Consider the following 24,881-nt stretch of genomic DNA (forward strand, 5'->3'; position numbering starts at 1 on the left):
GTCGGACTAGATGATCTACCTAGGTCCCTTCCGACTCTAGCTACTATGAAACTATGAAAGCCTTGGGTGGGATGATATAGTTGGGGCTGGTCCGCCCTGCCTTGAGCAGGGACTTGGACTAGATGTGTCCTCCTGAGGTCTCTTCCACCCTCATGTCTATGATTACCAGCACAGGGGCGTCTCTGTTTACTCACTGAACCATGTAATGAAAGAGGCTTATCTGCCATTTAGTTGGCAGATACTTGCCCGGAAAGGAGAATAGATATATATATCCATGGAATTCCCTTTGAGCTTAATGGACACTAGAATACCTTTATATGGGAACCAGTCCTCCTGAGGGACACCTTTCGGGCACATTTCATGCTAAGGCACAGTTTGGACAAGCAGAGGATGGGTTTTACTGGGTCGCTGTTCATAATCCATAGTTTTCAGATAGGCCTCTGGGCATCCCATTGCTCAGCAGAAGGGAGTTCCTGACTTCTCTTGAGTTATGCTTTCAGGTCACACAACTGCTTCTGTTGTTACAATTTTTATTGCTCAAAAGGAAACCAAAGGGTCTGAAATGCATCTGAATTAGAAATAATGAAAGCGTCTGAAAATCAAAATTAGACTGAAATGAGAAAATCAGTTTAAATGAGAAGGATGCTCAGTTGCCTAACAGAAACTGTTTAAACATACGTCTTGAACTTCAGCAAACGCTGCCTTTCCAAATCGACATCTGACCATTTTCCTCTTCTGTCTTGCAAAGCTAAGCCTTCACTACTGAACAGTCATTCTACATGGGCAGATGAGGGAATGCTTGTGTTGTAACGGATGAATGGTTTTTCGCAGTAGGTGACATCTCGGATAAGTTTCTCACAGATGAGAAATAATGCTCAGCTTCTTGGGCCCTGGGCTGCTGGTTCTGATCTTCATTAAAATTTAAAAAGTCATCATCTGCTTCACCCTCACTTCATGCTCCCACTCTTACTGGGATCAACGTCTCTGCTTGTGCTTGTTCCCTCTCCTGCAGCCAGCTGGCTGCCCTGGTGACTTATTTGCAAATGCTCAGAAAATGCCAGCATGAACTAAGGAGCTCTGGGACTCGTAGTTCCTAAGAGACCACATCTCACAGGAAGGCACGCTGCTCTTTGTCTCTCAGACAAGAAGTGCTAGAGTTTCAGTAAAGCAATATCATTCCACATAAGTCCTAGAGAGTGGCTGTGTCAGGAAAAACTCTGGGAAAGCCAGATCTGAATTTTTAAAAAACTTTTAACTTGTACTTTAAAAAAAAAAGTTCAAGTTAACCTTTTTTTTTTTTAACTAGTTCAAGCTAAGTTGACAGCTGAAAAATGTAACTAGTTAAAGTTATAAGTTAGCCATTTCTTTAACTTTTGAACTAGTGAATTCACTAGTGACTTCCCATGACTGCCATTTATTAGGAATTCAGTTCAGATGGTGCCCTAATTCCATTTTTATTTGTGTATATGGCAAAAGTTGGCACTGGAAAGGAAAACCCTCTGCACAAGAGGTACAAAATGGCCAAGAGCCATCATCCCAGCTCTCAGATAGTAGTGTTTTACTTGAGGCTGCATCTGAATTGGTGAGGCAGAGGTTCAATAACTGGTCAGAGGAATCTCAGGCCTGACCGGAGCTGAGCTCCATATGACCGAATACTGCGTCTGAGAGGGGGCCAGCTCTAGCCACTTCTGAGAAAGGAGGTAGGAACTTTACTGTAAGTTATTAGGCTTGACCAGGGAATATATTTCTAGCTAAGAGTGGGTGATTTACCTAAACATGCCTTAAAAATGCCCCTGTCCCTGCCTTCTGCACTAAGCACGGTGGGCCTGTTGTCTTCTAATGGAGAGAGGGAGTAGAGATGAGCACAAAGGCAAAATGTCAGGTGCCTTGCATTTTCCTCCCACCCTGATCCGACTTCTTTCCAGGAGGGAAGTGGCTGCACTAGTCTGCAGGGATAAGGAAGATGAGGGGAGACCCGGATTCTTCGGCTGAAACCGTATCAGCATTCAAAGCAAGTTGAAAGAAATCTTTCAACTCAGTGGCTACCTTCCTTAAGGCTAACCACACTCTTAACACAATAATAAGTCAATTCACACTGAATAATTAAATAGAGGGCCTTCATAAGTATTGACTTAATGTGACAGCAAGTCTATACCGACTCAGGGTTTGCTTATGTAAACACAATCTCTTGTTCAGCTTAGTTAGCAGTTCAATGAAATAGAACATTCCCTCAATTAAAGTCAAATGATGCGTGCGTTTAATTCTTTCCTTCTCTTACCAAGTAATAATAGGTTTGGAACATAGGCGGGAGGATTAAAAAAAAAAAAATCTTTCAAGTGCACTTATCCATGATGAATCAAAATGGAATGCCCTTAGAAATACCTGGATACCTTTCCAGATTTAAACATGAGATGTACTAGGCCTTTTCCATCCTTCCCCATATGCGTTACCCGTCTGTTGACTTTCTGATGCATTGAGATCATTCGTCCAAAAATAAGTTTATTATAAGCGACACGGCTATTTGCTGCTCCTAAGCTTAGCTGTGTGCCCTGTAATTTAAGGGGGGATCCTCCTATCTTTTTTTCTTTCTCTCTCCATGCCTTCTAGTCTTTGTCAGCTTCCGTGATGATGGGAAAGATTTGGTGAAATGGCCTGTAAAAGCTGTGTCATGGAGCCATAGCTAGCGTTCAGTTGAAGTTTGCATTTAAAGTAGGATGAATATCCTTATATTTCACACCTTAGCATTAAATTCGGTCTTTAAACTTTGGCCCAATCACTTCCTGGAATACGTGAATTTTCCATATCACTTTTCCCATTGAAATATTTGCTCACTTTGCCGGCAGGAACACCTACAAATGTGGAATTTCTCTCTGTTTTTCCACTCACTCCAGATACTCAAATGCAGTTCTCACAGATAACCCTAGAAACTATGAAACCAACTCTTCTTTCTCACAGGCTTTCCTGCATGAAATTCAGATAGCATCTTGAACTTTAAAAACTGCACATAGTCTTTCCCCTTTTTCTGTTCCCTTTTTACCATGGCTTCCTGGCAAAACTGTATCCCCTGCCAGTGGCTTCTCTTTTAATTGCAAAATAAAAAGGCTCTTTATGGCCAGAGGGATTTTTCTGCATGAGGCACCTACAGACTTTGGCCAACCTTTCTAGCGAGTGTCTTCATAACTGTGCATGGTATGTGTGGAAGCTGTAGGGTAGGGACTGGGGCTGTGCCCTCTTTCTGCAAGTGACTGGTGGCTGCCTGACATCTTCGGGCTGCTGCATGATGTTCCAGCTGCATGAACAAGCACCGTGCTGCGGAGGGAGGTGTTTTGGAGCCAGTGCTCAGATCCTGCTGTCTCTTAAGGCCGGTTTTTTCTCAACCCCTGGAAATTGCCTGTGAAAATGTGCCTTGAGTGATCTCTGCATTTGGGATATTTTCTGTATGAAATATTCAAGCCTGCGATATTGCTTGCTTCGTCTGAGCAGCGAGGTCTTTGAGTTATTGCCCCTGCCAGGCTGGGGCCTTTTCAGACACATTAGCAATAATTAGCACCCAATTAGGCACTCGCCTCCATTCAGTGGGAGTCATCACTGTTGAAAGAGCAGTTAGGATTCTCTTCTCTTAGGCCTGGAGTGTGGGTGTCTGGCTTTTTTAGCGAATAACTAAAATAATTTGCTTGCAAATATATCTAGTTGGTTTAATAGAAGATATCACCTTTTCCGCGAGTTTTGATTCCTTTTGGCTTTTGTTAGCAAGCTGCGACTGCCCCACTGACGTGCTAAAAGGAGTGCCTGACTAGAGATGTCTTAAGAACCTGACTTCTACAGCGTGTGCGCTCCTCTTCACTTTGGAAAATCAGGCCCCTTTCAGGTGTCCCAAGTTGGGCATTGAAATTGGGAATCACTGGTTCCTTCTTTAAAACCTTGGCTCTACTCACCTCCCCTAATGGGTGCCAGTGACTTGAGCTCTCATAATAGCCGGACACAGTCAAACCCACCCGTCTTCTGCCTGGTCTCATTTAAAGGCTGCAAGGGAACCATCTCCAGGAAGGCCAGGCCAAATTGCATTGCATCCCGGCCCTTTCATCCTGAAGGCAAGCACATTTCCTAGATGAATTCATCAAAAGGAAACAAATCAGAGATTTTTAACATTGAAAGCCAGCTCTTGGGTTGGGCTATATTTTAAGCCCTTTTCATTCTTTTCTCCTTGGAGCAGTTTCAGGAAAATAACTCAATGGCCAAGTTGTGCTGTTGCATTCTTTCTCTTTTTCTCTCTCATCTCCCCCGTCTTTCCTTCTCTCTTATTTGTTTTGAGCTCAGCTGCCAGGGAAGCTGAATCCAAAGCAGGTCTCCAATTTCTAGGCAAGAACTGGACAGGCACACCTGCTGCCTGGAGCTGTGAGCAGCAGTTTGGCACAGACTTTTGCCTTTTTGCTAAGATAGACTTGGCCCCATCTCTCTTTACCAAGGCACTTAAAGGCGGAAATCTGAGAAGCTGTGGGCCGGTTCCAGTAAGGTTTATTCCTGGCAGTTAGCATCTCATCCAATGGCTGCAAACTCATTGTATATAACAGAAAGAGTGACATCTGGCTTGGATATCACGGAAAGATTACCAGCTGGCTTGTCATGTATTATGAAAAGAATAACATTTGCCTTAGAGGCTGCTACAAGCCAGGAGCAAAGCCCCGGGGAGCAATGTGACAAATTTCCAGCACGCTCGGTGATGAACTTGCCACAGTTCTTTAAGAGAATTGACATGACTTTCTCGCGAATCCTGGGAGAGGGAAGTGCCATCAGAAACTTGATTCGGCTCCTGGAAGTGGGAATGGGAGGCCCTTGGGAACTGGAGTGCCTACCTTGACAAGGATGTTCGGAAAGCATCTGTGCATGGAAAGCAACTATGCCCCCACCCACATGGCCTGCAAGTTGGCTCGAGGCCACGGGGACATTTAAATGTCAGTGCTAACCCCACGGCTAACTTCAATGAGAGTAGGATCAGGCCCTTAAACCAGGATCCCAGACTCCAAAGGTCAGATCCTAGTCTTCCGATTAGGCACTGACATCCGATGCTATTCTAGTCCTGGGAAAACCATTACTGCAAATGGGGTACCTTTCTTCCTGCTTTTGGTGATATAGTCTGGAGACTAAGGTGCTGGTACGTTAAAGGGATTCCAGGGATTTGGGGAGAGAGGTGTAGGATTGCACGTGGGCACCTTCTTGCAGGCTCTAGGTTCAGGCATTGCGCAGCTCCAATAGCGGCACCGGTTTAGTTCTCAATTTCTCTTTCATCCTCTCTGTTTTGACCTCAGCCCTGCTGTCTGACTGGTACCCAGCCCCAAATCTTTGGAGTCCTGTATTAGCAAATTTGGCTTGCAATCCCCACTGCATCTAGGGCAGTAACAGTTTAAAGCACAGAAAGGTGACACGCCTTGCCTAGCGTCACTTAGTAGGTTAGTGACAGAGCTGTGGGTACAGTGCATGTTTTCTGAGTCCTGGTCCCACTCCCAGACCCCCCGGTTTGTCCTGTTCAGTAGCAGCTGTGAGCAGCACTGATGCTCCAGGTGTGCAGCTTGAGTTGGAAGTAATGGCTGAGCAACCCCCAGGGCCTGGCAGCAGTTTGCAGAACTGCTCTGTCTCCTTCCCGTACCCCTTCTCTACGGGAGGGATCTGCGGCTTTCACACCCAGAGCTGACACAGCTGGCTCCAAGGAGTGTCTTCAGCAGTGCTGTGATGAGTGGATGTGTGATGAGGGGGCCTGGCCACAGCAGAGTGATAGGAGCTGGCGTCCTGTCCTCCCCCGGGGCCCTGTAGGCACGGTTGTCTGTGCCGATGGTACACGGCATAGCTACTGCCCTTTCAGCCTCTGCTCTTCTCAGCAGAAAGAGCTCGTCAGTGTTTCTATGAGCAGCCTGCACGTGTTAGTCTGAGCATCCCACGTTACTTCCAACAGGAGCGACTCGCTTGTATTTCTATGCCACGGACCCTGTCTGGAGCACAGGTGCAGTTAGGAATAGGAAATCCCATGCTTCGGGGCATGTACCGGACTCTCATGAATGTGGATCAGGGAGAAACATTCCCTGAAGACAGGTTGTGTCCTGAGCTTTCTTGCATCTTCTTGGGGAGATGGAGGAACTGTCTCTGTGTAAAGTACTTTCTGGAAGTGGAATGGGTGCAGAAATGGGGAAATTCGCCATTCAGCTGCGCAGGTGATGCATCTACCCATTACCCTACAGCAGTGTAGCACAAGCAAAAGCTGAGCAGGATTTGTGTGGCTAACAAGCACATAAAAAGGGTTGCCGCATGTTCTTCTAGGGACTGAGCGAGGGGCTTCCTTGCTGCGTTAGGCTATGTTCACGGAGAGGAACTAGCTTACCTGATTGACATCTGGGTCTGAGCATGCAGGTCAGTTGAGGCTGGGGTCAGCAAAGCTACACCCATGTCCCTGTGTTGTTATGATTTCTGCACCCACTGCTGGGCGTTTGCAATCCTATGCATGAGCTGTAAGCCAGGCTGAAATTGCCTACAGGCCCAGGTAAATGGGAGATGGTATGGTGGCCGGAGCTAAAACCCAGCTAAGAGCCTTGCTTGACTCCTCAGTGAATGTGTAATGTTAAAGGACTCAAGTGCTGAGCAGTGCAAACCCAGGGTCGGAAAGCACTTCAAGATAGACCTGGTTTTAAAAGCAGACACTGACCTCAGCAGGACCGTGCATGTGCTTCAAGTCCAGCATTTGCCAAAGTGCTTTCCTGGATAAAGACGAGCACTTAGCAGGACTGAGCCCCTGGAATCCATCCCGGCTTTGTGCAGCACGCCGTGGACAGGTGCCTTTTCCCACTGGGGTACCCTAGTGTCTGCTGCTAAAGGGGCATGGAGCACTCTCAGGGTAGGTTGGTGTGGACATAGGAAGTGGTACTAAACTCGAACGGCTGGTGCTAGAGCTGGCTGTAGGTCGACTTCCTCCTCTGAGAGGGCTGATGACATGGGCAGCTTGCTCGCGGGAGGGCTGGGGGTGTCCATTTGGGAGCCAGAACATTTGCATTTGTTTTTGCATTTGGCATTTCCTTGGGAGGGAAAGGACTGAACTTCAGCCCCTGGCACCGTGCATCAATGTCAGCATCTCTTAACAAAGGGTGGCCGCCAGTACAGTGGCGCCTGCTCCCTTCGCACAGCTGGGCTGCCTATCTGGAGACTAAGTCGGGAAAGGAAAGCTGGGGAGTTGGTGGCCAGAGCAGTCTCCCTTTTCTCTTGCCCCTATCGTCTGTCCTCTGCTGTCTGCCGCCCTGCCCTTTTCCTCTTTGCCCTGAACGAGCTGGTCTCGGGATGCTTTCCCTTTGTGTTCTCCTTGCACTGGCGGGAGACGCTCCAGTTTGATGGAGCCAAAGGTGATGAATATTCCTCAATCTACTGTAAGCTGAAGGCAGGAGAGGGCTGAAACAGTCCTGCATTAGGTGGGGTACATCTCAGTGCTTGAATCCTGCTGCCTTTCCAGCTGGCGCAGGAGAAAATGGCTGTAGGAGAGTGAATCCCTGAGACCCTGGGGCTGGGGACAGGAGCAGCCAGGCAGGGCATCCTGCAAAAAGGCTGCTCTGAGAAGCCCGTTTATTCATTGACGTCCTTCCAGGCTGATGCAGAAAGAGCCTTTGCCTAAGCAAGAATCAGGCCTGATGTGTTTTGAAGCTCCTGTCTGAGCACTGGTACCCTGTAGTAGAGCCTCATTTGCCTGGGAGCTTTAAGAATAGCAGGGGCGAGGCATCCTGGAGAAGGCGATATCCAAACTCATTAATTCTGGAGAGCTGCATCATACCTCACTGTTCGTTTCCAGGCTGGTAATGAATCAAGGGAGCCCGTTATATTTGCCCTGTCTTGCTTCAGAGAGAGAACATTTTATCCAGGGGAGGAGAAAGATGTCTTCGTTTCCCTTTACAAGGCCGGCTTGGCAAATCCAGGTTCCCTCTGGGACCTTTTAGCATTAGCAGCTCCATAGTTCATGATCTGGCAGTAGCAGTGGTAGCGTTAACCCTCCGGCTGAAGGCAGGGCTTTCCTTCTCACAGACCCAAAACTGCAGCCAGTTCCCTGGCTTGTCTCAGACCTTGGAAACCAAGAGAGTCTGAGGCACAAGAAGCTGCCTGGTTTAGTTCCTGCAGGGAAAAGTGCTGATGGGAAGCGGCAAATTGGATCCAGGCCATATACAAAGAGCAACATGGGGAACACTCAGCTGAGTTCAGGACTAATTGGGCTGTCTCATTTGGGGAGAGCAAGTCTTTGCCCTGAGGATCTTGCAGTGCAAATGTACTGAGATCAGGAAAAAGGAAGGGTGGTTATCCTCATGCTGGGGATCAGTAAGTGAGGTATGGAGAGAGAAGAGCCCTTCTCTTCCTCATGCTAACTGCCTGTGTGGGTCGCTGTTCAGAGTTAATACAAAAGTCTGTTGCCTTAATCACAAGACTGCTCTTCTTGGTGTAGAGCAGAAGCAGCTCTCCTGGATATCTCTGACACAAATTTATCAGTGAATTAAATGGTGTATTTCGTTGCAGTGTTATTTTTTAGTATTGCGAATCATTTAGAGCATGCTAGTGCCCCTGAGTCGAGTCTTCTTGTGAGGAATGTATTAATAAGCCAGATGAAGAGGTTGACTTTGCCCTGGAAACGTGTCTGGCAGTAGGTTGTAAGGGGTCAGAAAGCCAGCCGGAGGGGGAAAGGAGAGTAATTCGCCCCGATGCTATTTGGTAGATGTGCAAATGTGAGCATAACATAGACAACCAAGGGCTTGGGAAGCAGCAGAACACGCCTACAGTACATCATACAGAGGAGATGGGCTCCTCAAACTCGCTGCGAGCTGCTTTTTCAGTGGAGTGCCACACTTCTCCATCCTTGGCAACCACCCCATGGTGACCACCTGCTGAGCGCAGGATGGGGCAAGCTACACCCTCTCCCACTTACCTCCCTTTCTTATTGCCTGCCCTTTGCCCCGAATGATGGTGCCCTGCTGGCTGCATACGAACATCGTGCATCTGCCCCAGAGGCAGCTGCACTTCACTTGGGCCTGTCACTCGTCCCCCTGCTGCACTCCAAGGGCCGTCGTGGTGAAAGGCACTGTATAAACACTGCAGGTCCTTCCACTTTGCTCAGCCACCACTTAGTTTGTCTCGCCATTTAATTTGATCAAACCCCTCTGGAATCTAATCATTCCTGTTTAAAACATAACACAACTTCCACCCTTTATTTTGATCAATTCAGATGGCTCTAGGCAGGTGCTATTGAATCATTCAATACCCCGTTGTAGGATGATGACATTTAATTAGCAAGGAAGCCAACAGATTTTTCTTCTAAAGAGTTCAGGAGAGATGCTCCTCTGAAAGCCAAGGTCTTGTCTGCAGTGGGAAAGAAAGAGGGGGGTTAGGGAACTGGCTACACTGCACTGATAGTTTCCCAGTCTGGTTAAGTCACAGTTCAGTGCTCTCTGTCTTGCAAAACCAAATGCTATTTTAACTCTGCTGGTGGAGGCTTGAGTTTATGTACTGGATTTCATATTTCCAACGCCATTGCTGCCCTTCCCTTTTCTCCTGGCTGGCTCTGCGCCCTTTCTCTCTCCCCACCACTCTGCAGTGCCAAGCCGGTGTGCAGGGCCATGGGTGAAAAGGCAGGATGGGGTCTAGGGGCAAATGGGCTCAGCTCTGTGCTCTACCCTTGGACCCCTCCAGCACCAGGTTTCCCTCTTTTCCTAGTACGTTGCAAAGCTGGCCCACCTTGGGCCTGTTAATTGTACTGTGCTTTAACATTTCAGGGTTCAGATAAAATCAGGCAGTGATGCCAATAGTAGTGCAGCCAAATGGAGATGTGAGATTGACTCTAAGTCAGGCAGTGTTTGAAGAGGGAGGGATGTCCCAGGGCTCCCTCTAGCCATACCTGCAGAAGGTGGACAGTCCTCCATGGTGGCAGATGATGGAGCTGGTCTCCAGTTGCAGCAAGGGAAGTTTAGGGTGGATATTAGGGGAAAAAAGTCTTGTTAGGAGAGCGGTGCTCCAGTGAGGAGGCTGTGAAGGTGACAAAGCATTGGGACATCACCCTGTGAGATGGTAGCCTGTGCTGGGGTATGGGCATGCTTCAGCTAATCTCTCTGCTCTGGAAATCTGCCATGCTGTAGAGAGAACATGTCCAGGCTGCCCTCCTCAATGCAGCAGGAGGGTGCAAAGAGAGCTGGGAACTCCCTTGTTTTTGCCAGTCTTCGGGGCTTCCTCTGCATCCTGCATCCCAAGGGGATGTCTGCAGTGCAGAGCGAATGTCAGGGTCAGGTATTGCTTCTGACCCTGATCCTATAGAAACCTGCTTCCACTACGTGCCGGTGCTTTCCACTGAAGTTAGCAGGTCCAAAAGTGGGAGGCTGCTCTTGAGAACATCTCCTGCCCTGGGTGTGAGCGATGGTCCAAATCGCATTCAAGCAATGACAGAAAGAGGTCATGAAATCTAGACTGCAGCTGCCCTGTCATCACCATCACGACCTTTTGACTCTTCTTTCCTTCCCCTGTCCAGCCTCCCTTTTCTCATTGAATTTACCATTTCTTAAGCGGGGGTGGGGGGAGAAAAAAAAATCAGACCCAGTGACAGCGCAGTTTTCCCCTTTGTGTTCTGTCACCAGGTCAAGACTGGCAGATTTTCACACAAATTGTCAAGTCTCTTTCCAGTCCCTTACCAGCTGCCCTGGGGATAATTACCAGGCCTGTCTGGGCTCCTATGCGGGGATGATTGGTAAGTCTGTTCGCTTTGTCCTTTGGGTTTGGGCGTGGGAGGGGGGCCGTTGCATGGAGCGTGATGGTGGCTGGGGAAAGGGTAGGGATCTGCATCACTGTTACCCGTACAGCCCCTTTCTGCTGGAGATATACTGGATGGTGGCAGGAGGAGTTGGCAGGCGTGAGCAAGCGGAGAAGAACAGTTGAGAGTAAAGGCCGTGTACCCGTGTGAATTTAGCTGAGGCACGGGGTATATCTCTGCCACCTCCCTGCAGAGCCTGGGACCACTGCTAAGCAGTAAGGCCTGCCCATCGCTCTCACTCTTGTGCGCACCAGAGCCCAGCAAGTAGTGGCTGGAGGGAGGTTTCTGCTGCTTGGATGTTGCCCTCCTGTCCTTGCCTCCCTTTCACCTTCCTCCCTCCTGCCAGGATTCGACATGACGCCCAATTACATCGACTCGAGCACCAGCAGCATCACGGTGTCGCCCTGGTGTTCCTGCAAAGGGAGCGGCAACTTGGAGGAGGAGTGTGAGAAGTTCCTGAGAGACTTCACGGAAAACCCCTGCCTCCGTAAGCCTCCCTGCATGCATAGCATCATAGGAAGGCAGGGCTGCAAGGGGCTCAAGGCAGGCTGAAACCCTGCTGGCTCTGGGGAGGGGGGTGTCTGGCAGCATGCTGTAGTCACCACATCGCCCAGCAGTTTAAGGAGTGGAGCTGGAGCACTGTCAATGAGGGAGCACTGCTATTTCATACCTGCATCCTCCCTCGGGAGACCCTGTGAAGGACAAGCCTCGTCACCTCTGCTGGTCCCAGCCTCACCCAGCAAGAGGAGCTGTGGGCTGAGAGGCCCAGGGATGCTGGCTAGGCACTGGCGCGATGGGTACAGGCGGTGTGAACAACCTCCTTGCTGCTCTGGACCAGTCCTGGGCCCCTGTCAGCACTTCACCTGCCTCTAAACATGAAGCACACGTGGGGGCGTCCATCTGTCCTCCTTTTCTACTTCCACACGGGTGTGCAGTCATTAGTATGCTGTGTGGCGCGAGGGGAAATCGTACAACCTTGTGGATTGGTATTGACAAGGTCCCCTTGATGAAAGAGGCCCTAGCGCACTGGGCTCCAGGAGCTTCATTCTCTCCATTGTTTATTATCATTTTATCCATTTAATTAGTTATTATTCAGTTTAATCATCGGGAAGTTTGCCTGTGAAGCTCCCTCGAGGGCAGCGGCTTCCCTTCCGCATCAAGCGGTCAAGCCAATTCTGCCTGGTTCAGGGATAACGGAAATGAGAGAGCTCAGCAAGGAGCGTATTTTGCCATTGCCACTCGGTCCTGCCCTCCAGGACAACCCCAGCAGACTGTAGCAGAAGGCACTGTTGCTTTGGACCCTTCTGCAACACAGAGATGTGGGCTACCTTGAGCCTTGGAAAACTGTATACAGCCAATATAGTTATCGCCAGTAATCAGCCCGACCTGCTGCCCACTGTGTTAGCCTGGTTTTGTTCCCCCCGTATCCAGCATTGCCAGCCCCCCTCCCTTCAAGACCACATAGCATTGGGGTCGTTTGGAGGGAGAGGTTTTGTTCCTGAATCCCTGCAGCTTCTTTGCAAGCTGGACTGTAAAATGGGTGAGTGGTAACTGCTTCCCACGAAGGAGAGGGGATTTGGTTAGTCGCAGTGCCTGGAAAAATAAACGGCGGGGACAGGAAGCACCCGGGCTTGCAGCTCTGGTTCAGAAAAGAGCCGTCCTATGTAAGCAGTCATGTATTTATATCAGTGAGGGAGCACTGCTATTCCATACCTGCATCCTCCCACGGGAGACCCCATGAAGGACAAGCCTCGTGTAAAAGCTTTCCTGGCAGCTCTGGGACCAAGCACAATGGAGCTGCCAAGTGTATGAAGGCCAACGCGAAATTTGTGACGCTTGTTGGGGCTGGAGCTGTTTTGCCCTGAGCTGTTCCAGACCGAGGGGCCCCTCTCAAATAGGTGCAGCTTCTTCTAGGTTGTAAGCAATAAAAGATGAGAGAGGGAAGTTTGAAGGAGGTAGGGAAGGATGGTAAGGAGAGGATGGAGGAAAGAAAGAAGGGGAAAGGTTTAAGGATGGAGGAGGGTGAAGTGGAAGGCTCTCTTTTCCATCTGGCTGCAGCAGAGACTGCTTTTGGGGGCTTTTTTTCCCCAGTCACTCCACCCCATAGCTCTCCTCCCTCTTTCTTTCCTTTCCCTAAATGTTGCTGCCATGTCCCCCAGATGCTCCTGCCGCAGACTGAGCTGGAGAGGAAATAGGGCTCGATGCAGATGACATAATTGAATGCAACTTCCACCAACAAATGCCATGTTCTCCATGACGGCACTACAGCAGGGAGCAGAGCTGGAGACAGCGTGCCCCAGCTTGGAGTGGGTCCTGTGCCGCTAAAGCAGGGGGGGATCAGTGCCCTCTTGGCTTCCCCCCATCCTGCCTGTGTGGTCAGGAAGAACCGCCCCGAAGTGCCACCTCAAAACAGGCTAGGCACACGTGTGTGATTGAGCAGGGGGAGCAGAAGTCCTGCCATCCCCAATCTTCTGCATGGCAGAGTGGCTGAAACTCACTGCGCGCCCAGGAGCTTTTCAGGGAGACAGAAGAGCTCTTGATAGGAAGTCACCTCGACCCCTGCATTGGGGCTGGGGTCCCCAGCACAGCTGGGATTGATTAGCGGTGTCGAAGTGTACCCTGCGCGAAGCGGGCAGACTGTGTGTGTGTAGCACAAAATTGCAAGGGGGCAGGGAGAGCCGAGGATAGTAAGAAAAGAGGAGAAAAGGAGGATGGAAAGAGTGTGTGGGTGAGAGAGTGCAGCAGGAAAAAGGGAGTGCGTGTGAAAGAAAAACAAGATCCTGCCCACATGTTCTTGATGCCCACCCCCACCACCCACTTTCCCAGCTGGCCAGTGCCTCCCATTTCTCTCTGTTGGGGCAGGCATCTCCAAGTGGTATGTGTGCAAACGAAACCTGAGGACTCGCCCTCCTGCAGCGAGCTAGAACTAAGCGAGTCCTGCCCACGGTCCCACAGGCACCTCTTGCACCGAGTGCTGGCTCAGGGAGGAGGTGTTTGAGTTGGCAGTCCCGCTGGGTAGGCCCACCTGGTTATGTTGATGGTTTGCTGAGCGAGCTCCCTGGGTAGTAGCTAACAGCGAACCCATTTCCGCCCCCCTGCTGAAATCCCGTGTCTCCTCTTGTTTCCAGGGAACGCCATTCAGGCCTTTGGCAATGGCACAGATGTGAACCTCTCCCCCAAGAACCCTTCGCCCCCTGTCACCGCGCCCCCGAAGACCGAAAACAGCCCCATTTTGCCAGATGATGTCAACGACAGCAACACCCTCTATGACACGAGCGTTATTACCACCTGCACGTCCATCCAGGTAGGACTTGGTCTGACTCCGTCCCCACCTGGGATCTGGATCCGAGCTGCAGAATCGCAGGCACAGGCATACCTGGCCAGTAGTTCAACTGAGGTCTCTGCCCTTGGGGCCTCGAGAGCTGGGCTTCTCCTACCCACAGTCCAGTTGGAGGACATTTCTCTGACTCGGCAGAAACAACGTCGGTCTCTCTCCTCTTTCTTCAGGCTGGCGAGCCCACGTGAAGGCAGCAATGTCACCCTTGGGCAGCCTCTAATTAGATCTGGCGTGCTTGAGTAATTACACCTTATGTTTTCTAGTTACCACTCCATGAGACAATCAGCGGCTCAATTTCATGCTAGAGTTGCAGCGCATCAGGGCCCCAACGCTGCCTTTGTGGGCACTTTGGCTCCCTTTTATGGAGAGACGTGCTCAGCGGGTCCATCCTCCTCCGAAGTGGCAAGAAAGGCGGGGGGGGGAGTAACGTGGCTGTCCATGCTGCTCCTTCGTTTGCTGCTTGGTTACAGACAGGAGTGGGCGGCGTGGGTGCATGTCGGGGTCCTTGCCTGAGAACCGGTTTCCAGGAGGCCAGTGCTGATTTTAGGCAGCCGCACAACCTCTGCGGAGGTCCTTTCTGGTGGCTGCTCAGGGAAAAATTAGTGGGAGCAATGAATGAGGATAGACCAAGTAGTGATAGGGCAGGTGGAGTCTGCTTGATGTGGGCCTGACCCAAGAGTCGCGTTTTTCACGAGTCCACGCTGCCGCTGTTGCCTTCAGTCACGCAGCATCACTCTGCATCAGCAGCCAGTTTGGCCCGTGCCGCTGCGCCCGCTCCAGTGGCCCCACTCAAGATCTGCTCCAGAATTGGACTCGGTTGGTCCTTGCAAATCCATGAGTGTCGTTGGTATTGCTCCTGAATTACACCCAGATCGATGCGATTGGGATATGACTCTGGGTTAAAGACTTCAGGTTTTGACCTGCGGGGCCTGAGTCCTCTCTCGGTGACACCAGTGCAAATCAGGAATAGCACCATTAAGCTCATCAGGTCTGGTTCTTGTGTTCATACTGGCACAGCTTCTCTGATTTCCACAGCACCACTCCAGCTTTACTTGTAAGTGGAAGCAGATTTGAGCCCGCTGGAATGATACTGGGATCAGATTGCCTGGAGTAGAGTTACTTGACTGTGTGCCAGGGTGAGTGAGAGCACGACCGTGCACTCAGCTGGGACATCTTTATGCAGAGACAGGATGCAGGTTGTGGATTAGAAGTGGGGGTAGTGGAAATCTGGCCTCCTGGGTTCCCATTTTGCTCTGTTCCTTTAGGTGTGATTTGGGGTGGGGAATGGAAAGAAAAGGTTACTTTGCTTGTTGAAGCTCTGTTATTGCCGATCTTGGGAGTGCCATGCAAGCGTCCAGGCGCATGTCCATGTGTGTCCCTGTGTCCGAGGCAGTGTGGAGCGAAGGTACATGGTCCCTCTTCAGGCACCGAGGCCCTGAAGTGGGCAGGAAAGCCCAGTGAGACCATGCTGCTTGCTCAGCCAGCACAGATCCCCATCTGGCCATCCTTCTACGCTCACTGAGTCGCAAAAGCATGAAAGGAAGGTGTTGAAGAGAGAAAGAGCCTAATGGCTTCATCTCCATTCCCATCAAGAGGTGCTTTTATACCCTTCTCCAGTGCTGAAAGGCCTATTGTAGAAGGGCTGAGAGGGGCTCTTGTTAGTGGCATGTTCTTCATTTTTTACCTGCTCCCTTCCGAAGCATGCTTCCTTTGCTGAGCTCACCCTCCCTTGCTCTCGTCAGCAAAGGTTCCCATAGGAAACGAAACCTGTGCATCACTGGGCAGTCCAAAGGCTTGAAGCCTAACTGTAGCACAGGCATCTGCAATGCTCTTCCATTACTTATTCATGGTAGCCATATGTGCTTATAATTTAAAGGGATTGCCTTTGAGCTCAGGTGCTGCAAACCCCAGTGTGCCCTTGCCTGTACTTGCCTGTGCTGCTCCCTGGTAGCCGTTTCTTGCCTCTTTCTGCGTGGAGGCACCACTACATCTATCTGTAGAGACACTTTGCCTGACACAGCATCTTAACTCCTCTCCAGGGCTCTTGCTGCTATCCCCACAGCCTGCAACACAGGAATAGGGGTTTGAAAGGGGCCTCTGGGTCACCGAGTCCAGGCCCCTTTATCTAGATACAGTGTTGTGCCTCTTCCTTGGTAGATGCTGACTTGGGGCTTAGCTTTGCTGGAGAGCGAGGTGATGTGAGAGCACAGTCATCAGGAGTCAAGTCAACCTTCATGGCGAAGCATGAGTTTGCATTCAGAGCACACAGGGAGCAACGTGTTTAACCTCATGATAACTGTGGCTCCAGCACCTGCCGACAGTGGTAAATACAACAAAGTCCCACTGGACAGCGTGTCAGCTAAGATGGCTCATCAAAGTCATCATCTGACACAAGCCAACCTTCCCGCAAAGGCTGGTCTTCACTGCAGTGCTAGCTTGAGTTACCTTCACTTGAGCGAACTCCTCTTGCATTACCCTCACTGGAGTGACAGCTCTTATACTGCAAAACAGACCCAAACTGCACCCCCAGTTTGCATTTAGCAGCACAGCGTAGCTGAGTCCGCTCTGCATCCCTAGCTCCAGCACCAGCAGAGTCTGAGCTTCAACCCATACCCAGTAATGAGCCGGTTAGCTTGACGGCGAAGAACCACTTCACTTGAGCTTAGAGATTCTTGTGTGTAAATGGGAGTAGAGGCAGCGGTTGGGTTATAGCATGGCTGGACTAAATGGCCTCCTCAGGTCCCTTCCTGTCCTGGCAACAACTACTCCTGTCCTGAGATGGATGTCTTGCGGGGTGGAATTCACCTCGTGCCATTTGGATGTCTTGCTGGGGCTGGGATTTGAATTTTAAACGTTTGCATTTTAAATGCGCTGCTTGTGCCGCCAGCTCTATAGGGCCTGTTACCAGGAGTTTGAAAGGATTTGTTATCCTGGGACATAGGGGCCTGTGGCTGTTCCTGCAGCATAGGTCGTAGTCGGGTGCATCTGCTGGAAGCTTGCAGGCCGGCGGCACAAGAGTGGTGTGAACTTTGTCAGTGGGAACTGGCAGAATCTGAAGGCGTATTTGAAGAGTTGGTCTCATCTACCCTGTGCCGCCTGCACGGGGCAGGAGTGCGGCAGAGGCTGAGCAGCCCAGGATGAGACCGTTTTCTTTCTTCTCACCTCAGCAAAGCCTTTCTGACAGCCCCGGTGTGCAAGGAGCACAGAGAGAGACTTAATGTTTCGACGCGAGACACGCTCTGAACTGCTTTCCAAGGCCCCATGCAAATGTGGGAGCCTGATAATTGCAGGGTCTGTGACCAGAATGTGAACGTTTCCGAACGCCCTTGCCAGCCAGCTCTGCAAGGACAGCGGAAAGCTACAGGAGTTCAGCTCCTGCAGACCCATGCTTTGCAGGCCTTGGGTGGGCCGCCGTGCCTGGGGGATGAGTCGGGCTGCCACGAGGACTGAACGGCCTGGTGCTTTCCTTTGCGGGAGCGATTCGCATTGTTGAGAATCCAGCGTTGGAGCAGAAAGACGAGGGATGTGTTGGGAGGGCAGTTGGGTCTGGATTTGTCTGGCTTCTCCCCTCAATGCTCTGGTTGACTCTGGTTAGGAGCAATCAGTTGTCTGGAATGGGCATTAGTCTCTGACCTGTTGCAAGCTCGCAAGGCTGGAGCATGGGTGGTCTGTCACTGGTAGTCCTGTTTCTCTGAATGGCACAAATTCACCGTGTGAGCCTGGGTAAGTTGTCAGTGGACTCTGCCTCAGTTTCCAGATCTCTAAAATTGGGTTCATGTTATTTTGCTGTCAGGCCCAGTTTCAGGCTACATGTGACCTCTTTGCTTAAGCATATCCTGTGCTCTGTCCTTTGCAGGAACATGGGCAGAAGCTAAACAAGTCCAAAGAGCAGAATATCTGCATCTCAGAGGTGAGTAAGTAGCAAAGAGCATCTTGGGGAAAGGGAAGGAGCAGACTCGGGTGCATGGATGTGTGAGCAGGAGGGGTGTCTTATACCAGGGGACTGATGCTTCTTGAATTCTGAAATGCGGGAGACGTACAGCTAGACAACAGTGAACAAGCCGAGGAAATGCCCGTGATGTTTTCCCAGAGTTTCTTTCAACCAACCAAGGAGGGTGGCTAACTTTTTAGGAATTTTGGAGGGAAAAATAATAGCTCCATAGAATTTAGAGGAAAAAAATGAGTTTTGAAAAAGTAAAAAAAAAAAAAAAAAAAAAGATTTTGCGATTGTTTTTAACTTGGAGTCACAAGTCACCATCTGGGAAGTTTCCCAGCAAGATAAGAAATGTCCCATTGTTTCCCACCCCCATTTTTCAGGTCAACTCTGACTTGCAACTGAGTAGCCCAAATTCTCAGCGGTGATGACAATTCACCAGTGAAACATTGCCCAGGCTAGTGGTGGATTCTCCATCTCTTGCAGTTGGCAGGCGAAGACCGCATCCTTGCTTTTAGTCAGACCGAGTCACTAGGCATGATGGAAGAGTGGTGGAGCGAACTGCTCTGGCTTGTGTTACGCAGGGAGTCAAGCTAGCTAATGTAATGGCCCCTTCTATCTTTAATACCTATGAGGAGGCTGGAACAATTTTGGGTATGGCAGCTAAAGCCTTCCAGTGCAAGACCCGCTCCTGATGCAGCCACACAGAGCTGTGCGCTGAATTAACACCGTTTTTTCCCTTTCCACAGACACAGCTGCCCACAGACAGCATGCCAGACCCGAATACTTTTCTGGACCCGAAAGCATCCAGCAGCCGACACTCAGCCGGAGTGATCCTCTCCACTATCCCCTTCTTTCTCGTGAAACTGGCTTTATAAAGGAGAAGAACGGGGTCAAAATGGAATTGCCAACAGGACACGGACACTTGCCCACACCCCCGCACACACGAACTCTTGCAAGAATACTCTTTCTCAACTTGTTTTCTCCCAGGGTTTCTGCTTTTGAGGAATTAAATACACAACATCCCTTGCGCCAGACTCTTAATGCGCAAGACTAGAGATCGCACCTGCCCCAGGAGCACTGAATACCAGATGGACGCATGTCCCAGTGGGGAAAACTTTGGCCATATTCTTTTCTTTCCCTTTTTTTTTTTTAAAGGTGTTTGGGTCGTTTTGTTTTGTTTTTCCTTTCCAAAGCAAGAGCCCGAAGGTGCACGACCAACAGGAATGCACACCCCCATCCATGCACACACATGTACACAGACACGCACACACACACGGGATCTGAAGCTGTGAAAGGAACTAGGGAAAGCCTTTGGTGATCTACCAGAGCTTCAGCGAGGTTGGTCGAGAAGGGAAAGCTGGACAGTTCCTAGGAGGACTCGGAAATCGCAGCTGCAGTTTACAGGAAGATGGAGAGAGACCTTATTTCCCCATTTCCCCACTGCCTTCAGTTCCAGTTTGCTGCTTGACAATTCTGTACGTTTCCCGCCTGCCCTAGATGAAGTCTGGCACTCCTTAGCCTGGGAGATCCACAGGCTGGCGTTGTAACACATTTCCCCCCGAACTGAACCGCGGTTCAGCCCGAACTTAGGGCTGCAGCGGGGGTGCCCACACCGAAAGACTAAGAGCCACCGTTTCCAGTGGGGGCCCCTGCTCCCTGCTCAGAGGCCGCATCGCCGGTTCGATGGGCGAGCGCTGGATCACAAAGCAGGCAGCTGGAGATGAAGAGGATTTGTTTTTGCCAGTTCTGAGGGGATGCTCTTTCGATCTTGTCATTTGTTCTTCTTTTCCACGGTTGGCAAGCATTTTAAAAGCAAAAGGGAAGAAATAATCCGGCATTGTAATGTTGTCCCGACGTCTCCAATTCGTTACATCAACGGAGATCGTTTTCTTTATCCCACTGGGCTTGGGTTGGATGAAATAAACCATCCCTGGAGGGAAGCCCGTGGATGTTACTCTCTGTTTTTCTTTCCTTTTATATATACATATATAGTGTATGTATATAGAGACCAACTATATCTACATATATGTATGTATATACATAACCATATGCATATACTGTGTGGCTTTTTTTTTTTTTTTTCCTTTTTTAATTTCCTTTCTTTCCTTTTTTTAAAACGATCAAATGGCAACAACAACAAAAATGTATTATTGTAAAGTTTATTTTTTTTAATAATGTCTATAATGGAAAAAAATAAACAGAGAACAAAGGACAAAACCTTCTCTCTCCCGGCCTTGCAGGGGGCTTTGGGAATGGGAGAGAGACCAATACACTTAACCAATGGCTCCAATAAACATAATAAGAAGCAAACAGTGTGGTTTTCCCTTCCGAGCGCCTGGTCCGTGCTGTCTTCCCATGCTCTGTGAGCTGGCTGTAGCCTGCAGCCCTGTCCTCTGAAGTGGGGCATGGGGCTGTACACTCTAGTCTAGTGTCTCGCCCCCCTCCATGCAAGCTCAGCTTTCTTCTTCCGCTGTGGTCCCTGTAGTGCTGTGCACTACCATAAAACCCAATGCCCGCTGGCTGGGAGCATAGCGTTACTCACACTGCCTGCACTCCCCGCTCAGCCGCGCTGGGCCCCGCAAACTGGAAGCAATCCTCTCCCCTAGGCCCCTTCCTTACTGAATACAGATCCGAGAGGCAGAAAATCCCAGCTGTCTCCCCCAGATCCAGCCACACGCACTCGGGTCCCCTGCTCCCGCCCTCCCTCCCATGCATTCAACAAAGGCCCCGTCACTTCAGACGGAGAGGCGCATTGTTCCCGAGGCTACTTGAAATTTGACAGGTGAGAGGTTTTGTGGAGAGCAGAGAGATAATCCTCCTCGGTACCAACAATGGAAGCCAGATGCCCTATTGTTTAGCTACAAGTCCCCTGCTTCTTGCAGCAACAGTATCCTGTGCAATTACAATTCCATAATCCCTTTTTTATTACCAGGTTGTGCATCCCCAAAGGGACACCGGGCAAGATGCTGCTGGGCTGCCTGCCTTCCACGGGGTGTTTTAACTCCTTGCTAGTCAAGGGATGCTTTGTGGGTTAAGCTTCCTAGGAAGCACAGTTCCTTGCAAGAAAAAAAGGATCATCATCCCTACGAGAAGCTAACGGTTGGTCGTTTGCGCTGCGCTCGCCCCTTCTATAGCAAGCCACAGCGCTGCGTGTGGGACCGCGACTGCGATGTCCCTCAGGACCGCGGCGGAAATTGGCTGATGCCCAGGGCTTGTGCTCACTGTGCAGGGTGGATTTTCATGCCTTAAGAGAGGCAGAGGAACTGTACTCAAGAGCTGTGCTGAAAGGTTTGGATGAACGCCTCCCTCCCCCAGAAGCGCAGATCTGTATCCGCTCAAACTGCTCCATGGCAAAATCACTCAGTGGGACCATTTGGAAAGACACCCCAATGAGGAGTGTAACGTGTTTCTCTACCTTTTCTATTTTTTCATTCAAAATGACTTTTGCCGTGAACTATTTCTCCGATGGCCACAAAGGAAAAGAAAGCGGGGGGAAAAATCCACTGCTAGACCCCAAAATGGCACCTTGCTGTTCGGGTTCAAGGAAATAGTTCTTTTGACTGAAAACACATGCTGAGACTTGGGTTCACTACAATTTTTTTCCCCCTTTTGGATCAACCCTAAAGAATTCACCCCTGCCAATTCTCTGGACTGGCTCCCTGCCGGGACTCTGGCCAGTGGACCTCACTGTCCATCCCCGCTGGTGACTTAACTGGCCCCATCTGTGCAGTTTACTGGCAGCTCCAAGAAGCCACTTGCCCAGCAGAGCAAGCAGGACGCAATCCCCTGAGTCCTGGTACCAACTAAGTTTGAATTCCCCATCACCGCTCTCTCCGAGCCCCCGGAGGATGCCAAGAAGAACGCCGCTTAGTCCTTCAGTAGCGCACTAGAGCCGGAAAGTTGGGGGACGGGAGGTGGAGATGAGATATCCCCTTGGAAACTTGCAAAATTAAACACATTTGCTACAGAAGTCGGCGAGGGGAAAATAAGGATGTCACCTCTCTCGCAGGAGTCACTTTGCTAACCCAGACCGCTCTTCAATATAAGTGCTTCCATAGCAGCTAAGAGCATGACGGGCAGTGTAAATAGAAAACCAGATGTGCTACGTGGTTTGGTGCTGAAAGCTATCAACAGTTTTGTAGAACCCCAAAGGAGAAGGAGAGCAGCAATCAGATGCGTAGTATGTGGGGCTGTTAGGGCCAACTCCTGTGCTGGCTAGCAGCTGAAATCATCAGCCCTTGTGCCTGAAGAAGGACTCAAAAGAAAAAAAATATATGGTATATGAATTATGGCCTCTTTTTAGTGGTTTGATTTTTTTTTTCCTTGCTTATGTTGTAATCTTTGAAGCATCCAGAGCTTGGAAAGGAATACAAATTCTGTGGCTTCGGGGTACGAGCTCACCACAAGAGACGGGGATCAGGAAGGAGCTGCTTTTACCGACAGCCTGCTCCACATCTACCTACAGCCTGGCTTCTTGCACCTCCCCAGCCTAATCTGCTCTGACAATCCTTATGCCCCTATCTTATGTAGGAAGGTCTTAGCTGGAGGCTTGCTAACTGAGAGCTCCCTTGATTTCCATTTAAGGACACCTGGCTCCCCAGAGTTATGCAAGCCCTGGATTTAAAAAAGGTATCAACAGAAAAGAAATAGGGTTGAAAGGATCTCCCTCTTGATTTTATTCAGGTTTCATTTGCTTGGCTTCTCTAGGGTTGTGGCTTTCCCCTTTGGGGGCAGTCAGAGAGCGCTCCATAGTAGGAAAGTCTTGTTCTCTGATGGGCAAATCACACAAGAGTGGAAAAAATCCCCACTTTTGTATGGCCTTCTCTGTGCAACATCACACAGTGAAAAGAAGACATGAGCTCAATTCTCCCATGTGCCAGGCGTTTGGCCAAGGAGACCCTGGCGGGGGGGGTGCACCTAGCTGGTGTCTGGATGGTTCTGGGTTTTGATATTGGATGAAATGGTCCAGAAGTCAGTACAGGCATATTTGTTACTATGACCTGTATGGCGGTCATGCCTAGGAGGCTCTGTTTTAACTCGGGGCTTTCACTGTGCTGGGCGCTGTACACCTATACAGAAGCAGGGAGAGGTCCCTGCCGCAAAGATCAGGTGTTTTGGGGCAGCGCTACTGGAAACCTGGTGGGCGATGAGCATGCTGAGGTTGAGGGGCGCTGCAGGCATCAGCCCCTCTGTGCTTTGTCCCTTTGGCTTGCTGAGACCCAGATCTCTGGTGGTTTGGGTATCACCGTAGGGCTTATCCCTGAAGATCTGTGATCTGCAAACTCACTGATGTTTTGTAACCCAAGAGTGAAACTTAGCTGCTGGGCCCAGCCTTGATCTCCTCCATCGGATCTGTCTTCTACCTGATGCATGGCCCTTTATCCCTAATGGACTGACTGCTGGACATTCATTATGTGCAGGTAGCCCTGCACTCCTTGTGCTGTTGAAATGTCTAAGTCGGAGCCCTGCGGCTGCGGCACGGAGCGCGCCAGCCCTTCCTTTGCGGCGTGTCCCCTCCGTGCGGTTCCAGGAGCCCTTCAGTAGGACGCACCTGCTGAGCCGCCGACTGCTCCAGCATCCTCCAAGAGTGCACACGCTTTGTGTGGAGCTGCCAAGTGTTCCCGATTCAGCCAGGTGGAAAGTATCTGCTGTGCTATTGAATACTCCTGCTCTGTCTAGATGCAATTATCCCTTCTCTGACTCACTCTTACATCCGCACAGATTGCATGGGTGCTGCTAAATATTTATATCCGAGGTACGAACATATCGCCTGCGCTGATGAATGTGTCACTTCTATCCAGGTAGTTCACACCTCCCAGGCTGCTGTATGCCCTGGCACTCGTAGACGGCACATATTTATTGTGGGGTTGGGATGAAAATGCTGATGAGTTGCCTGCAGTATCCAAGACAGCCTTGCTGAGCCTTAGGTGGTTTTTTTTAAAGGCATTGTTTTTCATCTGAGCAGGGAGTAGGTTCAGGGAACAAAGGGCTGATAACCTTGTGCATGCTGCTATAGGACACAGTGCAGGGTTTGAAGGCACCGGTTCCTTTGGGAAGCATGGGGCATGGATTTGCTCGGCTCCGTGGTCCGTCCGCCCCAGTAGCAGCTAGATGCTCCTAAAGAAAGTGCAAGAATCCTGCAACAGGCAAATAACCCATCCCCCTACTTATCTCCATGTCTCAACTTTCCCTCTAAGGGTCAAATTGCACATTACACTTAAACCATACAAGGGACACTTGAAATGAGAGTGTCGGCACACTAAAGTTTGTTAAAACATACGTGCCCTCTGAGCATCTCTAGGTTACTTCAGGAGGGGGTTAACTCTGGCCAATGCTGCCTTGCTTAAGTTAGGGTAACTTCAGTCTGCTCTATGGAGATAAAATAAAAAAATTGCAGTCCTTCAGCATCTCAGGAAGCACCGCTCCCAGCCCCCTATCCCAACCCAGAGCAGGGATAGTGCCCAGGGGGCTCCTAGCCACGACCCTGCTTGTCAGCTCTGTAGCGGCAGATCAGAACTGTGCAGGCAAGATGTGGCGTTAACATTTAACGTGTGTCTGCTCACAGCATAGTCTAACTTCAAGACCACTTAACACTTCACGGCTCTAGTATGGGCCAAGCATAACATAGACTCATAGTGAGGGTTGGAAGGGACCTCAGAAGCTTTTCTAGTCCAATCCCTGCTCAAAGCAGGACCAGCCCCAACTATACTATCCCAGACAAACATGTAACTTTAGTCTAAGAGTTAGACATTGGCTCATGTCCTGAAGCACCAGGCAACATACCTCTTCCAGTCTTGTTT

The 24,881-nt window shown here is 50.1% G+C and overlaps 1 protein-coding gene across 1 annotated transcript; it reads left to right on the forward strand.

Moving 5' to 3' along the window:
* Nucleotides 1-6,174: 6,174 nt before the first annotated feature.
* Nucleotides 6,175-19,893, forward strand: LOC109317301 (GDNF family receptor alpha-2-like). Its single transcript, XM_019545906.1, has 6 exons — nucleotides 6,175-6,203; nucleotides 10,635-10,744; nucleotides 11,154-11,294; nucleotides 13,936-14,111; nucleotides 18,001-18,054; nucleotides 18,828-19,893. Exons 1-6 carry the CDS (start codon nucleotides 6,175-6,177, stop codon nucleotides 18,954-18,956), a joined length of 639 nt encoding a protein of 212 aa, XP_019401451.1. The 3' UTR covers nucleotides 18,957-19,893.
* The last annotated feature ends 4,988 nt before the right edge of the window (nucleotides 19,894-24,881 follow it).

Source organism: Crocodylus porosus, unplaced genomic scaffold (assembly GCF_001723895.1).
Source record: "Crocodylus porosus isolate Cpor-Errol unplaced genomic scaffold, CroPor_comp1, whole genome shotgun sequence".
In the NCBI taxonomy this organism is placed as follows: domain Eukaryota; kingdom Metazoa; phylum Chordata; order Crocodylia; family Crocodylidae; genus Crocodylus; species Crocodylus porosus.

What these genes read in the sequence shown, in the direction of transcription:
- LOC109317301 (XM_019545906.1), top strand. Translation starts at nt 6,175, where the DNA reads ATGGGGAAATTCGCCATTCAGCTGCGCAG. An exon ending in TTCGCCATTCAGCTGCGCAG is followed by an intron (nt 6,204 to 10,634) that starts GTGATGCATCTA and finishes TTCTGTCACCAG; the next exon opens with GTCAAGACTGGCAGATTTTC. An exon ending in AGAATATCTGCATCTCAGAG is followed by an intron (nt 18,055 to 18,827) that starts GTGAGTAAGTAG and finishes CCCTTTCCACAG; the next exon opens with ACACAGCTGCCCACAGACAG.